Here is a 16,467-nt window from a genome sequence, read left to right on the forward strand (position 1 = left end):
AGTTCTGGTGCCCTATGTGTCAGGGAAGGATGTCGGCTCTCAGCAGTGTAACATCCTCAGAATAAAGAGAAAAATAGAGGATGGATCTGGCCATCCAGTGTGTGCATGCCTAAAGGTATAAGAACAGCTGATTTAAAGAATGACATTGTTACATCTTTGGGTTTATGGGCGAGCTGCGATTCAGGGGACTTCAGATTTAGCCCATATACTTTACATTTACAGATACTGGTAAAATTCACAGAATCACTGAATGGCCCGGGTTGGATGGGACCTCAATGATCATGAATCTCCAACCCTCCTGCCACATGCAGGGCCACCAGCCTCTACATTCAATACTAGACCAGGCTGCCCAGGTCCCCATCCAATCTGGCTTTGAATGCTTCATTCACTTTTAGGTCCCTCACTACAAGAAAGACATCAAGGCCCTGTTATGTGTCCAGAGAAGGGCAACAAATATAGAATACTGATTATAACTAATAATTCCACCTTTTTGGATACCTGTTCTTGCTTCACCTGCGGACAGGTAGTTTATCGTTTGCAATCACACAGGCCTTCTGTGTATCTCCTGGTCTGGACACAGAGATAATTCAAGTACAGGGAACTGGAACATTGTGATGCTTGATACATGCAGCTATTGACTTGATGGAGTGTTGCTCTATCACAGCCACCTGCTCAGGAAGAAAAACAAAAAAATAAAAAAATAAAAAAAATCCACCTGTATCTCAAATCTGTACGTTTATTTCAGAAAGCTTTGGCAACGTAAATCAGATAAGCGCTAAGCTTGATAAAGTTGCATTAAATAATTTGTTCCCTCTTGTTCCTAATATAGGAAATTCTACTGTAATTCTGGGAATTGTGTTTGCTCCATACTGGAGGAAACTGTGTTGTTGAGTAACTGGCAATTAAAATAATAATTACAAAATCAGAGTGAGTGTTTATTCATAAAAGAACAGTCACCTCTATGAACTGTAATTAACGTTTTGCTAATTTGGTCTCTGACTGGCACAGAAAGCATACACGTGATTAAACTCATCCCAGACATCACACAGCCACAATCATAGCATTGTAGCAGAGGTGAGATTTGTGCATGGGTTGTGTTGTAAAAGCAAGGCACACAGGAGCAAGTCCAGTGTCACTCAATGTTTGTATCTGTCAACTAAAGAATAACAGCAGCTACAGAAATCCCTTATTGTAGGAGTGGTTACAGAGAAATTTAGGTTGAACATTGCCACAGTAATTTTTTATTAGAAAACAGCTCTCAACTTCATCTGCTTGTTCAGTTTGCATAATCATTCCCCTCCTCCACACCCCCAATTATTTTTCTTGTTTAATCATCAGAATTTAGAAGATAAGCACACTGCATTCCTTGGCCCAAAGAGTGCACAGTAATGCCCCTGTGTCAGGTGACACTTGATGGAAATATGAGACACATAAGTGATCACAAGGAAAAGAACATGATTCTGCAGAAGCCTTTTCCTCTGTAAGACTGCGCAGAGCTCTGGCAAAGTCCATTGTTATGTTCTTCTTTTAATTTTTTCATCTTTTCCTTTGACTCCATGCAGGCATTTTGGTTCAATTTTTACATAGGAAGGATCAGGACACAGTAGACATGGTAACATGCTTAGTGAATATGCATTAAATTAATACATTTGCAGAAGGGAGAATAGAATATATGAAGGCAAGGATAATACATTTCATGCCAAAATGAAAGACGAAGTGGAGAAATAGAGCCTGCTATTCATGCAAGAGTTTCTCGCTTGAGCATCTTGAGAGATTGATGGCAAGTTTGAAATTGCTGTTTAGTTTAACAGAGAGTGGTGAAATGATTCAAAGCGTGTATGATAAGGGAAAAATTAAATCTCTGCTGCCAATCCCCTCCTAAGTGATTTCTGCCATACAAGTTGGGCACCAAGACAGAGCAGTGTAGAATTTTGTAATAGGTTCATGTTGGCAGAAAAGCTGAGTTGTCAGACATCATCCCTAGGGTATAAGCCAAAAGAATAGAGAGCAGTGACAACACTGCTAGTAGTAAAGAATGTTTGTACGTTGTTTTATATGGCGTGGGCTAGATGGGGTAAGTAGGGTTGTGGTAGAGTGATTCCCTTCTTTTTTTACAGGTTATTTCGAGCAGCAGTGATGCACAATGACTCTTTAGGCTGAAGGGCACGCTAGAGGGTCAGTTCTTTCATCATCTCTCAGTATGCACATAAAGCCGTTTGGAGATATGATGAAGTGACATAATCTGAGGTAGGATACACACTCTGGCAATTTCAGGTTAACTGTCATGAAAATAGGACCTGAACATACATATTTATTTCTTATGCTGAAGGCGTAATTTAGCCCAAGTATAGGAATTATGATTTACAGTGCATCACATTTTATTTTTTTACAATTAGGCAATTTATTTTAATGACTTCTTTTACAGATATTTAGGATAAAAAATCATAACACTGTGAGATGTTATTAGCAGAAAACAGCATAGATACCTTGATGTTTCTAATGGAGTTAAAATATAACAATAAAATTGAGGGGAGAGATTGCTCTGGAAATAATAAAATGCAATTTCACATGAGAAGTGTCATAAAAATGAATTGTATTGCTAGAAAGAAATAATACGAGCAAGCAATAAACGCATTTTAAGGTGCCTAACTGAATATTACGAAAGGAATACTGGTAATACAGAGCAAGTGGATAATGAGAGTAAGATAAAAGATAAAATTAATGACTAGTAACTAGTCTTGACTTATATAAAATTATAAGAATGTGTGATCTGATAGGGCAGAAAGATCCCTCAGGTTTGGAGAAACACTCAGTCAATTCAATGAGAGCATCACACACAGATGGAAAATATTTAACTTCTACTTTTCTGTGCTGTGCTATAACCTAATTTGTTTCATTCCAATATTCTAATATTCTAAAGAGTGTTCTGCTTGGTGGCTTTTTCTTATCCTCTGTATTATATTTTCTAAGTAGCTGATAGGAAGAGATGAACCTAATAATCTGATTAACAGACTGGTGTTGTAATTAATTGTACTTATCTGATTAGTCGACAACCAAAGCTGATTTACCATCCTTTCTTCTCAAGGCTCTGCATTGATAACATTTTTTCAAGACTGTAAGGAAGATACAGAAAAGCACTTGAAACTCAGATGTAACAGAAAGATTGCTTTATAGGTTAGGGTGAGTCATTGTACTTAAGCAATCATGATCCTATTTGTTTGTTTCTCTAGGCTGATAGGATTGCTTATGGCAAGTCATGCTTTTTTCTGAACTTAATCTTCATTCATAGGATTTTCAAATGAGTAACTCCATTTAATACAACTATTTGCATTGTTTACGATCTGATCTTGGTTTTTACCTTTCTCACTTGATTCTAAAGCCAAAGCAAAATAGCAGTATTACTTTCCAATGTTTTGATTTATAAGAAGTGTATTAATAGTGCTTTTAAATGTTTCAAATTCAAAGTCTCATGCACACAGGCATACTGATCTTAGGTCCCTGTGGTGGTTTGCCAGAGGAATATATAATATGTTGTAATACCTGATCCAAAACTGGTTGTTTTGATTTAGTGATAACAGTATTAATTTAAAAGCAAGCATAGCATATTGAAAAGTGAGCATTAAAACATAAAGAATAGTATCATATATCAAAATAGGACCTGGAATGCAAATTTATGTTTATATTTGCACTGTACTAAGTCACATAGGAACTGCAATGTAGCTCAGATAGAATGCTAGTCTGGCAGAAGGAGAAGTCATCTCCTGTTATCCTGGCCCTAAAATTTTTATTATCCTTCCTTCAAACATTTACTGTTCTGCATTAATGTATGTGTAATTAGCAAGCTGTACTTCTCTCTCTTTCTTCTTTAAGATGCAGGTTTTTTTCACGCTCGCATAGACTCTCAATCATATCTGTAGATCATTGCAGTTTCATCTTTTTACTGTCTTATCTTTTAGAAGGAATTCAATAGTTGTAGCACTGGGCTCTTAGCTGTGCAAGTTGAATTTGTGCGACTGAAATATTTGGACATCCTTGAAATATTTGGCCAGTGGGTCTATGTGGAATAAGGACATTTTTGCACTTAGCAGGCTATTCACTGGATGCTCAGATTGCCTGTTTTTTCTGGGAGGCTGACTGACTCTTCAGTGTTTCATTTGTACATTTGAGCAAAAAAAGGAAACCTAAGTAACATCAGCAAGACAGAGATCTATGATTTAGTAGTTTAAATACTATGGATTCTTTTATTGCACACAATTAAGGAGAGGATCTATAGGTAACAGTTGAAGTTCGCTGGAATCCAAGACACACAAGTGATTGAGAAAATTTAAATATATATGGTAGTCTTCAAATCACTTTCAATTTTTTGCTTCTATGGGTGATACAACTTTGTTCTTTCAGAAGAGACCTCTTAACTACATACTGAGACCATATTCTAAGTGTTTGATGAAAATGGATTAAGTAATGACTCCAGATAGTACAAACTCTCAGGACTTCATGGGTTCCTAATTTCTTGACAGAGGGAAGAAAAGATGAGCAAACTAGTTCTTTAAGAGATATGTTTAGTAAATAAACTCCCAAGAGATCCCAACTTCCAACAACCCCAAATCTTTTATTCTGTGTTTTTTTTTTCTTCTGATTCCAAAAAACATTTCTTGTGAATTTTTTTTCTCAATTTTTTTTTTATTTGTAAGATTTATTAAGCAAACCTCTGTGTTGAGAAATGTGTCATGCTTACTTTTATGTGATAAAAGTAAGTCCTTTCCATATTAGTCTGCAGACAAACATATGTTCTGTATGGGACATGGTAGCATGCTGGCATTGAACAATTCAGGGTAAAGCCTGGCAGCAGGTCAGGAATGCATTTTGATCCCATGTTAGCCTCTGAAGTCGTACTTTGATCATAATCAAAACATTCATTGCAAATATTTCTGGAAATGCAGACAAGAGGCTCACATGTATCCCTGAAAATCACAAGCTACTCTGGGATTATGCCAAGAGGAAAAAGCTGTCAAACCCAAGAGGTTTTGTTTTCATTTGTTAGCACTAGTTCTAAATCTAAGACAATGTCAAATACTTCAGAGGATGGTGAAGAATTTCACATGTTGTATGGAGTTGGCTAAATTCCTTTTCTCAAGTTGAAAGACAGGAAGAAAATCCTTTTTCCCAGTAGTTTTAAATGTTAAAATTTTGACAGAAGGAGAGCAATTTTTTTCTTGTACAGATATTAAAGATTTAAAATTATGTCAAAGAAACATCACACAAAGGATTTTACAGAGTGATGTCAAAAATGCTGATAAACACAGTGAGAACAGTATTTTTAAACACAGTAAATTACTGTATTTTGCAGAAAGTATATTTTCACTTATTCTGAACTCCAAAGCATTTTGCCTGGTTTTTTGCCATAGCTGTTATAAATGCAGTCTTGATGCCAAGATTTTCCTGATAATACAGCCAATGAAAGATAAAAAGGGAAATACTCTTCTTGTCATGGAATTATTTTTGCTAGTGCAACTCATGCAAGATAGATTTTCACACAGGATTAAACATGATAAATACAGTCTTCAACTTTAAGTGGAGGAGAAAAATAGTCTTGGAAATGATGAACAAGTAATCTGAATTTTAATACTTTAGAAATTGTTTGAACAATGATTGAAGAGGAAGGCAATTAAGAACATCAAAAATAGGCCAATTTGTAAGCATTTATAAAATAATAATATGATAAATAATAGGTAGAACGAGGTTAATTGAAAATCATATATGTCTGATCAGTGGTTTTGTTCTGAATAACATACCAAGCTGTATAGAAAGATGAAAAACAGGAGAGACTGCTTTGCAACAGTGAAGCATCTGACACAGTACTTTTGAGTTTCACAATGTCTAGAATGGTTGGCCAAGGAAGAAGAGATTACACCAATGGTATTTTGAAGTGTGCTCCACCAGCCATGTAGGCATCTGTCTGGAGGCTGGCTTGGGGAACAGTGCCTGCATTAACAGCATTAATGTGTTCCGTTGCCTTTGGGTCCATGCAAAAGTTCTAGCAAGGCATTGTATAGGACAGAAGTGCCTGACCTAATTCTGGAACAGATAGTTCACATGCAAGGAACAGTGCGGCTATAGTACCATTTGTGACCAGCTGTGTGGAGAAGTGTTCTTCCGTGCATTGTAGGTGTACAAGTTAAGAAAGGTATGGCTCTTAGACCATCAGCTCTGAGCACTGATTTGGAAGCCATTCCTGAAACACTGTGCACCTCCCCTTTCTTCTGCTGCCATGGCTGTTGATATTACACGTTCTCTCTGGGAAACTGAGTGTTGTTTTGTTTGTACATAAAAGCAAGAAACCCAAAGCAGTTCTCAGGGTTAAATCCAGAATTCTGGATTCATAAGGCTGGTGCCATTTCAGGTTCACTTATCCTACGTGTTTCTTTGCTCTCCAAAGACAAGTTTCAATAACTCTTAATAGAGTTTTATTCATTTCCAGTCTCATATCTGAGTGTGAGTGAGTGGCAAAGCAGTGCTTAACTGCCAGCCAGGGTCACACCCATCTCACCACACTTCTGTGCAAAAGGGCTGCAACACATTTAGAGCTCCACTCTTGTTCAAAGCCTCTTAATAAATTCTAGGGAAGAGTCATGTTTGAAATGTTACAGTTTAAAATGGAGAAAAATGTCCTTGCTTTGGTGTCTTTAAGCTGCTCCAGTTATGACCTGCAGAGTCTGCAGCAGCTTCTTCCCAAGGGCAGTAAGTGATGCTATTTTTCAGCTCTTGCCACCTGAATGAACACAGTGGTCAAGCTGAATTTCGCCTCCTGCAGGGAGCACATTAACAATTTTATGTGGACAAACAGCTAGGCGCTAATAAGTGCAGTGAATCTTATGCAACCAGATGCACGTCAAAGAAATGAAAAATCAGAAATTTGCTGCAGTTGGATTTTTTTTTTTATTCTGTAATTTAAAATATTTGCTGAATATGGTTCTGTCTGCAGTATTTAAATAGAAGTTGTACTTCAAATGGAAACACAAAACATGAATTGAGGAGTTAGAACCATATTTTATTTCTTTCAGATGTGGTTCTTTGTGCTTTGAATCCTTACAGATTCCTTACAGAAAATGTTGTAATTTCTTCTTTTTTGTAAGAAAGTTCTTTAAACATACTGGTGTGAATTCTTTTCCTCCCTGATATCTCTTCAAAAACATATCAAAATAGCAAAAACTGATGCTGGAAGTCAGATGCTTCACAGATCACTCTCCATGGTCATAGAAGAGCACATTTAGCCTGAGGATTGGACAGGCAGGCAGAAGTACAGTAATGAAGGGAACCTGTTGAATGCTTGACTTGGAAGGCTAATTGCTGTGATGTTTTGAAAAGGAAAGTTATGGCTGAATAATCAAGGCTAAATCACATTGTCATAGCATTTGATAGAAAGGTTAATAACCAAGACTGTATCCACATTAAACTCTCAGATGTTTGCCTAATTGCTAAGTATGCTTTTAAAGTGAAACTAACACCTGAGAGATAAAGATCTGGGGCCAAATTCTTTGTTGATATAAATTCTTTCTCGCCTCAATAATTGGAGTTGAGCAATGCTAATTAGTAGTAGAGAATTTGCCTCACAATCTGTGTTATTGTTACCCACACAGGCAGGATTGATAAATAATTAGTAGTCTGTAAACTATCTTATGAATGAGGAAGGCTATCACTGGTACTGAAAATTTTTAACAAGAAGAAATTTTCATGGAAATACTGTCCCATCTCATAGTTGAGTTTAGTACAGTGTTATAATGTCCTGCATTTTCCTGTTCTTTTTAAGTGACAATGCATTGGACTGTCATTCCAATCTGACGAAATTGCATGGAGGATCTGCAGCAGTCACTGAAAAATATGTTTTTATTTACTGTTACTTCCAAACAAGAAGCTGTAGTCACTAAAAGCTTAGCAATTAGAAACTTGGAATAATGAAGATACACCATCTTGTGTTCTTATTTCTAAATTTATTAACTTCTTTAAACTTGTATGATGTCTGAGAATCAGCTAGTCTAGTTTTCATCAGTAAGGGATGATTTTAAAAGATCTTAGTGTACAAACAATGATTAAAAAGGTAGAATTTGTCTAGACCCTAGAAGTTACAGTAGTGAAGCTCCTTTTAATCTGTTTAATACATGTATGAACAATGCACTGCATGCTTACAGATATGCCAATGCAACACAGAGTCTGTTCCATTATAAAAAATTATTGAAAATCCGTAGTTTTCAGTGGACTGTTTGGTTTGTGAGCACACTTTCCTCATAATGTGCATAGTATTGATTGCTTCTTTTTGCTCTCAGTGTTATAATATTAGACTTTTGCAGCAAAGAGCCTTAATGCTTATAGAAACAGCTGGAAGTAAGCAGAAAAAAATAATAGCTCTCATGAAGTCATATGCTACATTGCAGACCTACTTAAAGAATCGTAACTAATCGTTGCAGCCTACATTAGGACAGATGATGCCAGCTAGCACCAAGACAAGGCTTTGCCACTGAAGGAAAAAAAAGCTTTACCAATCAGATCAAAGTAAAATTAGGCAGCTTATAAGAGCAGCATGGGGATAAGGACAATATGAAAGTTGTTTGGTTTTAAGTGCTAGTGTTGATTTGGGGAGGGCTTTTTTTTAAATGAATACTTTGCACATTCCAAGAAACTAGATTTCATGACTGGATTGATTTTTGCATGGATTAGATGTGTCATGGAGTCTGGTTCTCTTCTGTGAATCATGAAAATGCTTATCTAGTCCTTGATCTGTCAGCAGTCTTTAGCATTGTTGATTTTGAATTGCCCTTGGTAAAGAGCTGTATCTTTGTAACTTTGATTTCTCTAGGAGAAATTCAGAGAAGACCTCTTATAGATGGAAAAGTGCAGACATGAAGAACAAGGGGGAATGGTTTTAAACTTTGACGGGAGGTTTAGGTTAGATATTAGGAGAAAGTTTTTCACACAGAGAGTGGTGACGCCCTGGAACAGGTTGCCCAAGGAGGTTGTGGATGCTCCATCCCTGGAGGCATTCAAGGCCAGGCTGGCTCTGGGAAGCCTGGTCTGGTGGTTGATGACACTGCACATAGCAGGGGGGTTGAAACTACATGATCTTTATGGTCTTTTTCAGTCCAGGCCATACTATGGGCTGCATTAGGCAGAGCTTTGCCAGCAGGTCAGCAGAGGTGATTATGTCCCTTCTCACTAACGAGACCACATATGAAGTGCTGGATCCAGGCCTGGAATTATCACTACTGGGACATGCACATACTGGAACAAGTCCAGAAAAGAATGATAAAGATGATGTAGGGGCTGAAGCATCTCTCCTAAGAGGAGCGGATGAGAGGTGGGACTGTTCAGAGCAGAGATGTCACAGGGTGAACCTTATCCATATGTGTAAATACCTGATGGAAGGATATAAAACAGACACAACCAGAATCATCTTGATATTAATAAGTAACAGGACAAAAGGCCATGAGCAAATACTGAAAAACATGAAATTCCACTTAAGATAAATCTTGTTTTCTTTTTTAACCATGAGGATGGTCGAACACAGGAAGAAGTTACCCAGAGAGGTTCCATGGTCTTCATCCTTAGAAGTATTCAAATTCAACTGGAAGAAGTCTTGAATCACAATAGCTTTAGTCGGCTTTTTTTAGCAAAGCAACAGGACTAAATGATCTCCATAAATATTTTACAATCTCAGTGATTAAGTAATTCTTTGATTCTAATGCTCAAAGCTGTTATGTTCAAATTCAAGTGCAGAAGCCAGTGTCTTACTTGGCAACATATGGCATTGTACTTTTAATATATTTCTGGTGCACAAAAGTTTACTTTGCTCTTCTGCTGCTCATTTGTACACATTTATGGTCACACTGTATATACGCTTTCATTTTCTTTTACCTTCAGCAGTAGCTATAGAGGCAGGTCTTCCCTCATGTCCTACACGTTGGAATAGCAGCAGGCAGGAGCAAAGCCTTGGCACATAGTCACATTTCCTCTCAACTGTTTGGTTGTACTGGAGTCTGTGTTCATGACGTTCTCTGAGCAGCAGCCTGGACACTGTCTCAGGCATGGCACACTGCATCACTGATAGTTGTTTTCATGATATGAGGGCTTATTTCAATTAGCCATCTCATTCCAAAGCGAAAGAAGAACTTGCATTCTGTCCTTCTGTCCTATGGCTGAATGAATCAAGGCAGCTTGTATCTGTTAACTGCAGATAGGTATGTCTCTCTGCTTATCCAACAGGCTCCTAACATCAGTGACCCTGTCACGTTCTGGTATGCCTTAAGTACCCACTAGTGATGGTACAACTTGCCAAATAATTTGGTAGGACTTTTCAAACCGAACCTAGGAGTAAAATCTACATAAAGAAATGCTTTGAGGATGGACTTTAGATGCCTTCTTGTCACACAGTTCAAAGACTTGTTGGCCAACAGCACACAGTAAGTTGTGTGAGTCTGAGACACTAGGCAAAGCCCTGGGTAATGCAACACAAGTCCCAGATCACCTGTGTTTGGTGGAAAGCAGCGTTCACTAGAAAGTGCATCATAAAACCTAGTCTACCTTCTGGGATTCCTGCATGCTCCAAAGGGCTATCCAAGTTGAAACAATGAGCAGGAAATTAAGAACGTTTCATTAGTGCTGGCTGCATCTGTGAGTCATCCTTTTGTGCTTCAGGAGAATTATTCTCAGAATCTATCAACTTCTTTCATAGCACTTCCAATCCCCCTGGTCACCCTACTCAGCCTTTCTCTCATTCTGCTGCCCCTCAGATTTCTGAGACAGGTGACACATAGCATGTTATCAGGGCAAATTCAGTACTTGGAGGCAATTGAGGCAGTCCTGGTTTCTAGCTTCCTCATCTCAGAGCAGGCCCCTGTGCAGTGTGCAGAGTTCATACAGAGCACCTTGTAGGAATAGTTTCATCCAGACCTGACACCCTTGATGCCGACTGCATGATGGCTCTCAGGACTAAAGCTCTTTCTAGAGTGCAGCAGCATTGATAATAATGGGAAGTTATGCAGTTAGTGCATGTTTATAGCTGAATAGGTTAGACATTCAGTTTAATATGTAGATGGGTCGGGGTGGCTGAAAAGACTCTTCTGGGTACAATACTGATGACAAAAGTGTGCATGTAGGAAGGGAGTTATTTTGCATGTTTGAATATGGGGCTTTCTAGTAGCTGAATGAGTGTGCTTAATAGCAAAATCTGCCTGCTTCATCACTCAAAATGATTACTGGACGTTTTTTTCCACTCAGTTGCAACTTCATTATACATTATTCTCCTGAGGAGTTTTCCCTTGCTAGCTATCTTCAGTGAAACATAAACTTGGTTTCAACAACATTAATGACACTCTTTGAGTTCTTGGTTCATATAAACTTTTACTATTTTCTGGGAAATTCTCCCTTTTTTTTTTCTTTGTGGCTATTATGTCAAGTAGAAGGATGGAAAGATTGAGGCTGTGACAATTACTCTCCTTATTCAAAAGTTTTTGAAATGAAACTATACTTTTTATTCATAACAAAAGTAACTTCTGAGTTCACTAGTTTAGAATGTTGACTTTTGTGTGTCCTTTCTTATGTCACGTTACACCATAGCAAGAAAATTACATATGCTCAAACATACTTTGTCTTTATATCAAGGGGTGTGAGGAGGACCAGTCTCAATTTCATCTTTGCTAAATACACATAATTTGTTCTCAGTTTTTATTCTACATGGCTGCAGTAAGATCTGCAACTTGCAGAACTGTTGCCGGTACAGAAAAGGTCTAACTACTTGCTGTGATCCAAGGATGCTCAAGAACAATCAACTCTGTAGATCTGTCTTTGAGATTTGTAGAACTATCACGTGGTGTAATGTCAAAGATTGTAATGTCCCGTATCCACAGAGGATGTCTCAGCACACTGGCTTTCCAGATGATCTTTGCATAGATCTCCATCTCCCTCCCCTGGATAAGTCAGGTGGATTTATCATAAGAACATTGTATAAAAAATGATATGAAAGGAAGAAATTATTTAGTACCTTCTATCTTCTATTACCTCAAATCCTACCAAAAATATTGAATAACTAAGGTACATGCCAAGCTTGACAGGGTGGTGGTGTTTTTTTTTCCATGAAAACCAGTACATTGTATCTCCGGATAACATGGTTTCACTTTTAAAACTGTTTGGAGATTGACACTGTAAACAATTTTTCTTACTTAGTGAGACATCTTACCAACTGTTGCTGCAGTTGAAGGTTTGCACAGTGACCTGTATATTTACAATGACAAATGATGCCTTACTCCCTGTCACACTGCCAACTACCGCTTGTTTGAGTTAATGACTAGAAATAAGAAAATTAAGATGGCAGAGTGCTTTCCTTGTCAGCTCGAGTAACCTGGGACTTGATTCTCTTCTGCAGAATTTCGTAGCCTGAATGTGATTGTGTAGAGACCTTTTATGAAAGGTCTCAGCAATGACTTACAGGGTTGGGGGTGTTTCCTTCAACAGAGTTGATATGGGAATAGTTAGATAGTACAATACACTTATTTTTAAATAAACAATTATTTCTGCCTAGATGTTAATGTGAAGGTTGGATTTGTCCTGTTTTCTAAGCCATTCCAAATCTAAATCTGGAATCTAGATCTGGGGAGGGCTGCAATAGCCGTAAGCCATGTTCAAGAGACAGTGCTTAATCTGTATAGAGACTTGTAAAAGAAAAGGAATAGCAGTCATGGGAGTTCAGTGTATCCACCTTTCAATTACAGAACTAACTGGAGCATAATGAGGATGATAAGCTGAGGAACAGAACTCAGCATCTCCTCCATAGAGAGAAGAAATGCATTTTCTGTGCAAGATGTGCCCCTAGTCTTCTTTCTGCATAAAGGCCCTATATTCTTTCCTTTGCTAGAAATGAATGAGGCAGACAGCTCAGTGCCAAGGGACTATAAGGTTGTCTGCATTGCTGTCTTGTTGAGGAGGAGTCTCTAGAGAGCGTGGGAAGGAGCTGAAAGGCTTCCAGTCAGGCTGTGGTGATGTTTGTCCATGTTAGAGAGAAGAAGAAATCACCTCTGTGAAATAATTAGGGAGAATATACCTCTCTGTTTCTAGCGATGCACAAGCCTGTATGTTTTGAAAGCTTGTACTCAGTGTATATAACTGTAAATGGAAGACACCTGGAGAGAAAGTGGTAATGCAAAATACTACTGCTGTTTAAAGGGATCCAGTAATATTTCAGGGTTTTTTATTATATATATACATAATGTTGGAAGGAAAGGCACCACTAATAATCTGTGCAGTATTCTTGTAGAGCTGGATACAGCTTTCTTTCTGTTTGTCCTTATCTTGCCAGAGGGTAGGAGTTTCCAATTAAATAAGTCTATAAATCCTCCCTTCTCTTCACAACCCTCTGTCCATTTCTAGTATTCAGATCCTTGCCTCTACTTTTCCTGCTTTTGCTGTACTTACAGGCAAAGCTGCTGACTTTACTAAGGGTACAGTCTACTCAAAATATTCCTAAGCCAGAGTCTTCTGCTACTGGGGCACACTGTTTGGGAAAGGCATACTCTGAAATTTTATCTTCTGATTTCTGTCATCATCCAAAGGGAATTCAGAGGATTTCCATCACATCAAAGAGGGATCCAATGGAAAATTTTTTCCAGTTGATGCTTTCTGGATGATAGAAGAGGGCACCCTAAACTGGAGGAAGGTTCCTCATCTGCAGCTCCTATAGCAGCAGGGAAAGAGAAAAAGCATTCCTTTTAGAAGATGAGTAAAACCACACAAAACTTGAAACAACACAAAACTAGCAATGGTTTAATAGGAGGCATTTCTGATGTGCAGTGTGAGGAGAACTGAGGAGTCTCTAGGAGGATGGAAAGCAGGAATTTGTAAGCTAGGAAGTTAAAGGCGTTTGTTCTAGGTACAGTTTCTGGGCTTTATGCTTTCCATGCATACATGAAGGGAACAGTATTGAATTAGTTGGGGCAGCTTGCAAGAGAGCAGGACTAAATAGATTAGTGTGGGGATGCAAATATAGCTGGAAAATGGTGTATGTATTTGATCCAAAAAAATCTTTGGTGCTTTGTTGGAATAGAAACACTTATTTTAGATGTCAAGGAAGCAGAACAGGAAGAACTATACAGACAAAGAATTGAAAGGAGACCTTAAGTTCTCTCACCTTCCTCCTAAAAGTCATTCTCTTCTCCCAAGATTCTCATCTTCTTTCTGTCTTTAATATCAAGACAATTTAACATGGTATGAGGGGAAGAAAGTGCCTTGCCCTCTTCCCGAATGAAGTGCCCAGTGTCCTCTCTTCCATTTCCAGATGTTCATACTAGGCAGTTAGGGCTGGTGTCAACACTTCTCTGTTCTTCCTTTGTGTGAACTTTAGAAGTGAGGAGAGAGGAGCAACAGATGAGCGCCTCAGCAGAGGGATGTCTGCCCCCAAATTGGAGACTGCCAATTCACCCATTTCCAAATCAGAACTGCTGCTGGATACAGTTTTTCACACTTTTTCTTGACACTAACAAGCACAGGTTCTATTTATATATACACAATCATACATATTTGTCTTTTTATATCAGTATTTTGAATTCCATTACACATTATTCATTAGATTTTGTTTTAGTTGTATTTTTATAAAGATGTTCAGAAAGCCCTCTGGCCCGGTTTGAAATAACTTGCAAGTAATGATTTAAAGAGAAGATTGCAGCACCAGTGTTCTCTCCAAAAGGGAGAAAAAGAAGCACTCGTGTAAAATGAGAAACAAGGTGTTTTATGTTAGGCTTTGATAATTTTTTCTTCTATGTTAAGAGCCCTAGCCACTGGGCTCTTCAGTTTCCAAGAGATGTTTTTCACAAAACTTCTAGACTTTTCAAAGCTTTATTTATATGTACAAATGCACATTTAAAAACACTTTTTCATTAATATAAAAGACATTCTTTAAAAAAAAAAAAAAAAGAGAGAGAGAGAGAAAAAGAAAAGCAACAAAAATTATCAGCTCTTCTCCAAATTTTAGTGAGTTGTGAGTCTCAGCTCAGATAGGCGCATGCTGCTTGGCATCTCAGCCCTTTCTTGTGGAGGACCTGATGCCTTCCATTTGCTCCCCTCTGTGTTACATTTCCAGAGCTCATTCACAGCTGTCTTCGTTATTCACAGCTCTGAAGTGATGAAAGGAGAAAAAAGCAAATGTTGTAGCTTGATGTTAATTGTGAGAATGTTTTAGGAGGGGCAGTGAGCACAGAAGCTGTGCAGGTGGTAACCTTTGCTGTTGCCTTACAGGAATGTCAGCTCTGCTGGAGAGGAGGCCCGCAGAAGGATGAGGGAATGTGATGGCCTGACGGATGCATTGCTGTACGTGATCCAGTCTGCTCTGGGGAGCAGTGAAATTGATAGTAAGGTTTGTCATCTTTGTCTATTCGGGAGCAAGAAATCCAGATATTCAGCGTACCTCAGGACTATAAAGCAATAGCTTTTAAAAAAATGTGTCCCCAAGGGATGCCTTATCAAATAGTAGTTTAAAGCATCATTTTCTTTTCCTTCTCTTGAGCTGTACGTTTATGTGTGCTAAATATTGGGTTTGTGTCTAGCTGTATAATGTGTCAAGGTAAGCATACATTCCTCTCACTTTGATTGTTATCAGAGAAAATATAATAACTACTTTAAGAAGAGCAAATATGTCATATTCCATGTAAAATTCCTTACACCACTCTGCCAGGCTTCCCTTAAAATTGATTTTTGGTATCCAGTATAAGACAGAACTAATAACAGTGTGGTAGGCTTACAAGACAAACAAACAAAAAACAAGTGGGCAATTAATAAGCAGTTTCACAGTGCTAGCAGTGTGACATCTTCTTTGAGGAGGATCAATGAATGCTTTCAGTAACTTTTAAGATGTATTTTTATGTCAGCATCACTTCTCTGAAAGCACTAGGGTACAGACAGGACTCTTCAAAGGTGGACGGCACTGTTTAATTAAAAGGAATTCAAGGACTTACAAGCTGAAGAGTTGTAGTACATCAAATACATTTAAGTATTCCACAGAAGAAAAAAAGGGCTAGCCTCAATGACCTTCTGTGTTCAGTGTATTGTGCTAAAGCACTTCCAACAATCTTGGTCAATTTGCCAACCTTTAAAAATTCCATAAGAAAAGCCTTCAGTGTAGCGACGTCTTAAAACTGGCTATGGATTTTTGAACGATCTTCCATGGAGTTTTCCCTGGACCTCTGATGGCTTGCAAATTGAAGATTTGCAAATTTTCTGGTCATGAACTAAACCAAACATAAAAAATGCTGATACTTTCATGGTAGGGAAGGAGGAATAATGAAGAGTTTGTAGCATGCAGTGCAGGTTTAGTGGCAAAATAACTAAAGCACGCAGTAATTCAGAGGTCTAGGATCACCTTTCCATTAATAAACATTTAGTGAAGTAATAACCAAAAGAGGCCAACCCACAAAGCACTCACCATGCTTGCAT

The 16,467-nt window shown here is 38.1% G+C and overlaps 1 protein-coding gene across 5 annotated transcripts in view; it reads left to right on the top strand.

Annotated features, from left to right (window-relative positions):
• CTNND2 (catenin delta 2) overlaps positions 1–16,467 on the top strand; it is a 619,837-nt gene that overhangs the window by 511,334 nt on the left and 92,036 nt on the right. For all 5 annotated transcript variants that reach the window (XM_042869378.1, XM_042869380.1, XM_042869382.1 and 2 more), the window contains one exon: positions 15,274–15,391. In XM_042869378.1, coding sequence (XP_042725312.1) covers positions 15,274–15,391 — 118 coding nt within the window. The remainder of the gene's footprint in view (positions 1–15,273; positions 15,392–16,467) is intronic.

The sequence above is a fragment of the Lagopus leucura genome, unplaced genomic scaffold, assembly GCF_019238085.1.
Source record: "Lagopus leucura isolate 7727_CA_CO unplaced genomic scaffold, USGS_WTPT01 Super-Scaffold_100002, whole genome shotgun sequence".
In the NCBI taxonomy this organism is placed as follows: domain Eukaryota; kingdom Metazoa; phylum Chordata; class Aves; order Galliformes; family Phasianidae; genus Lagopus; species Lagopus leucura.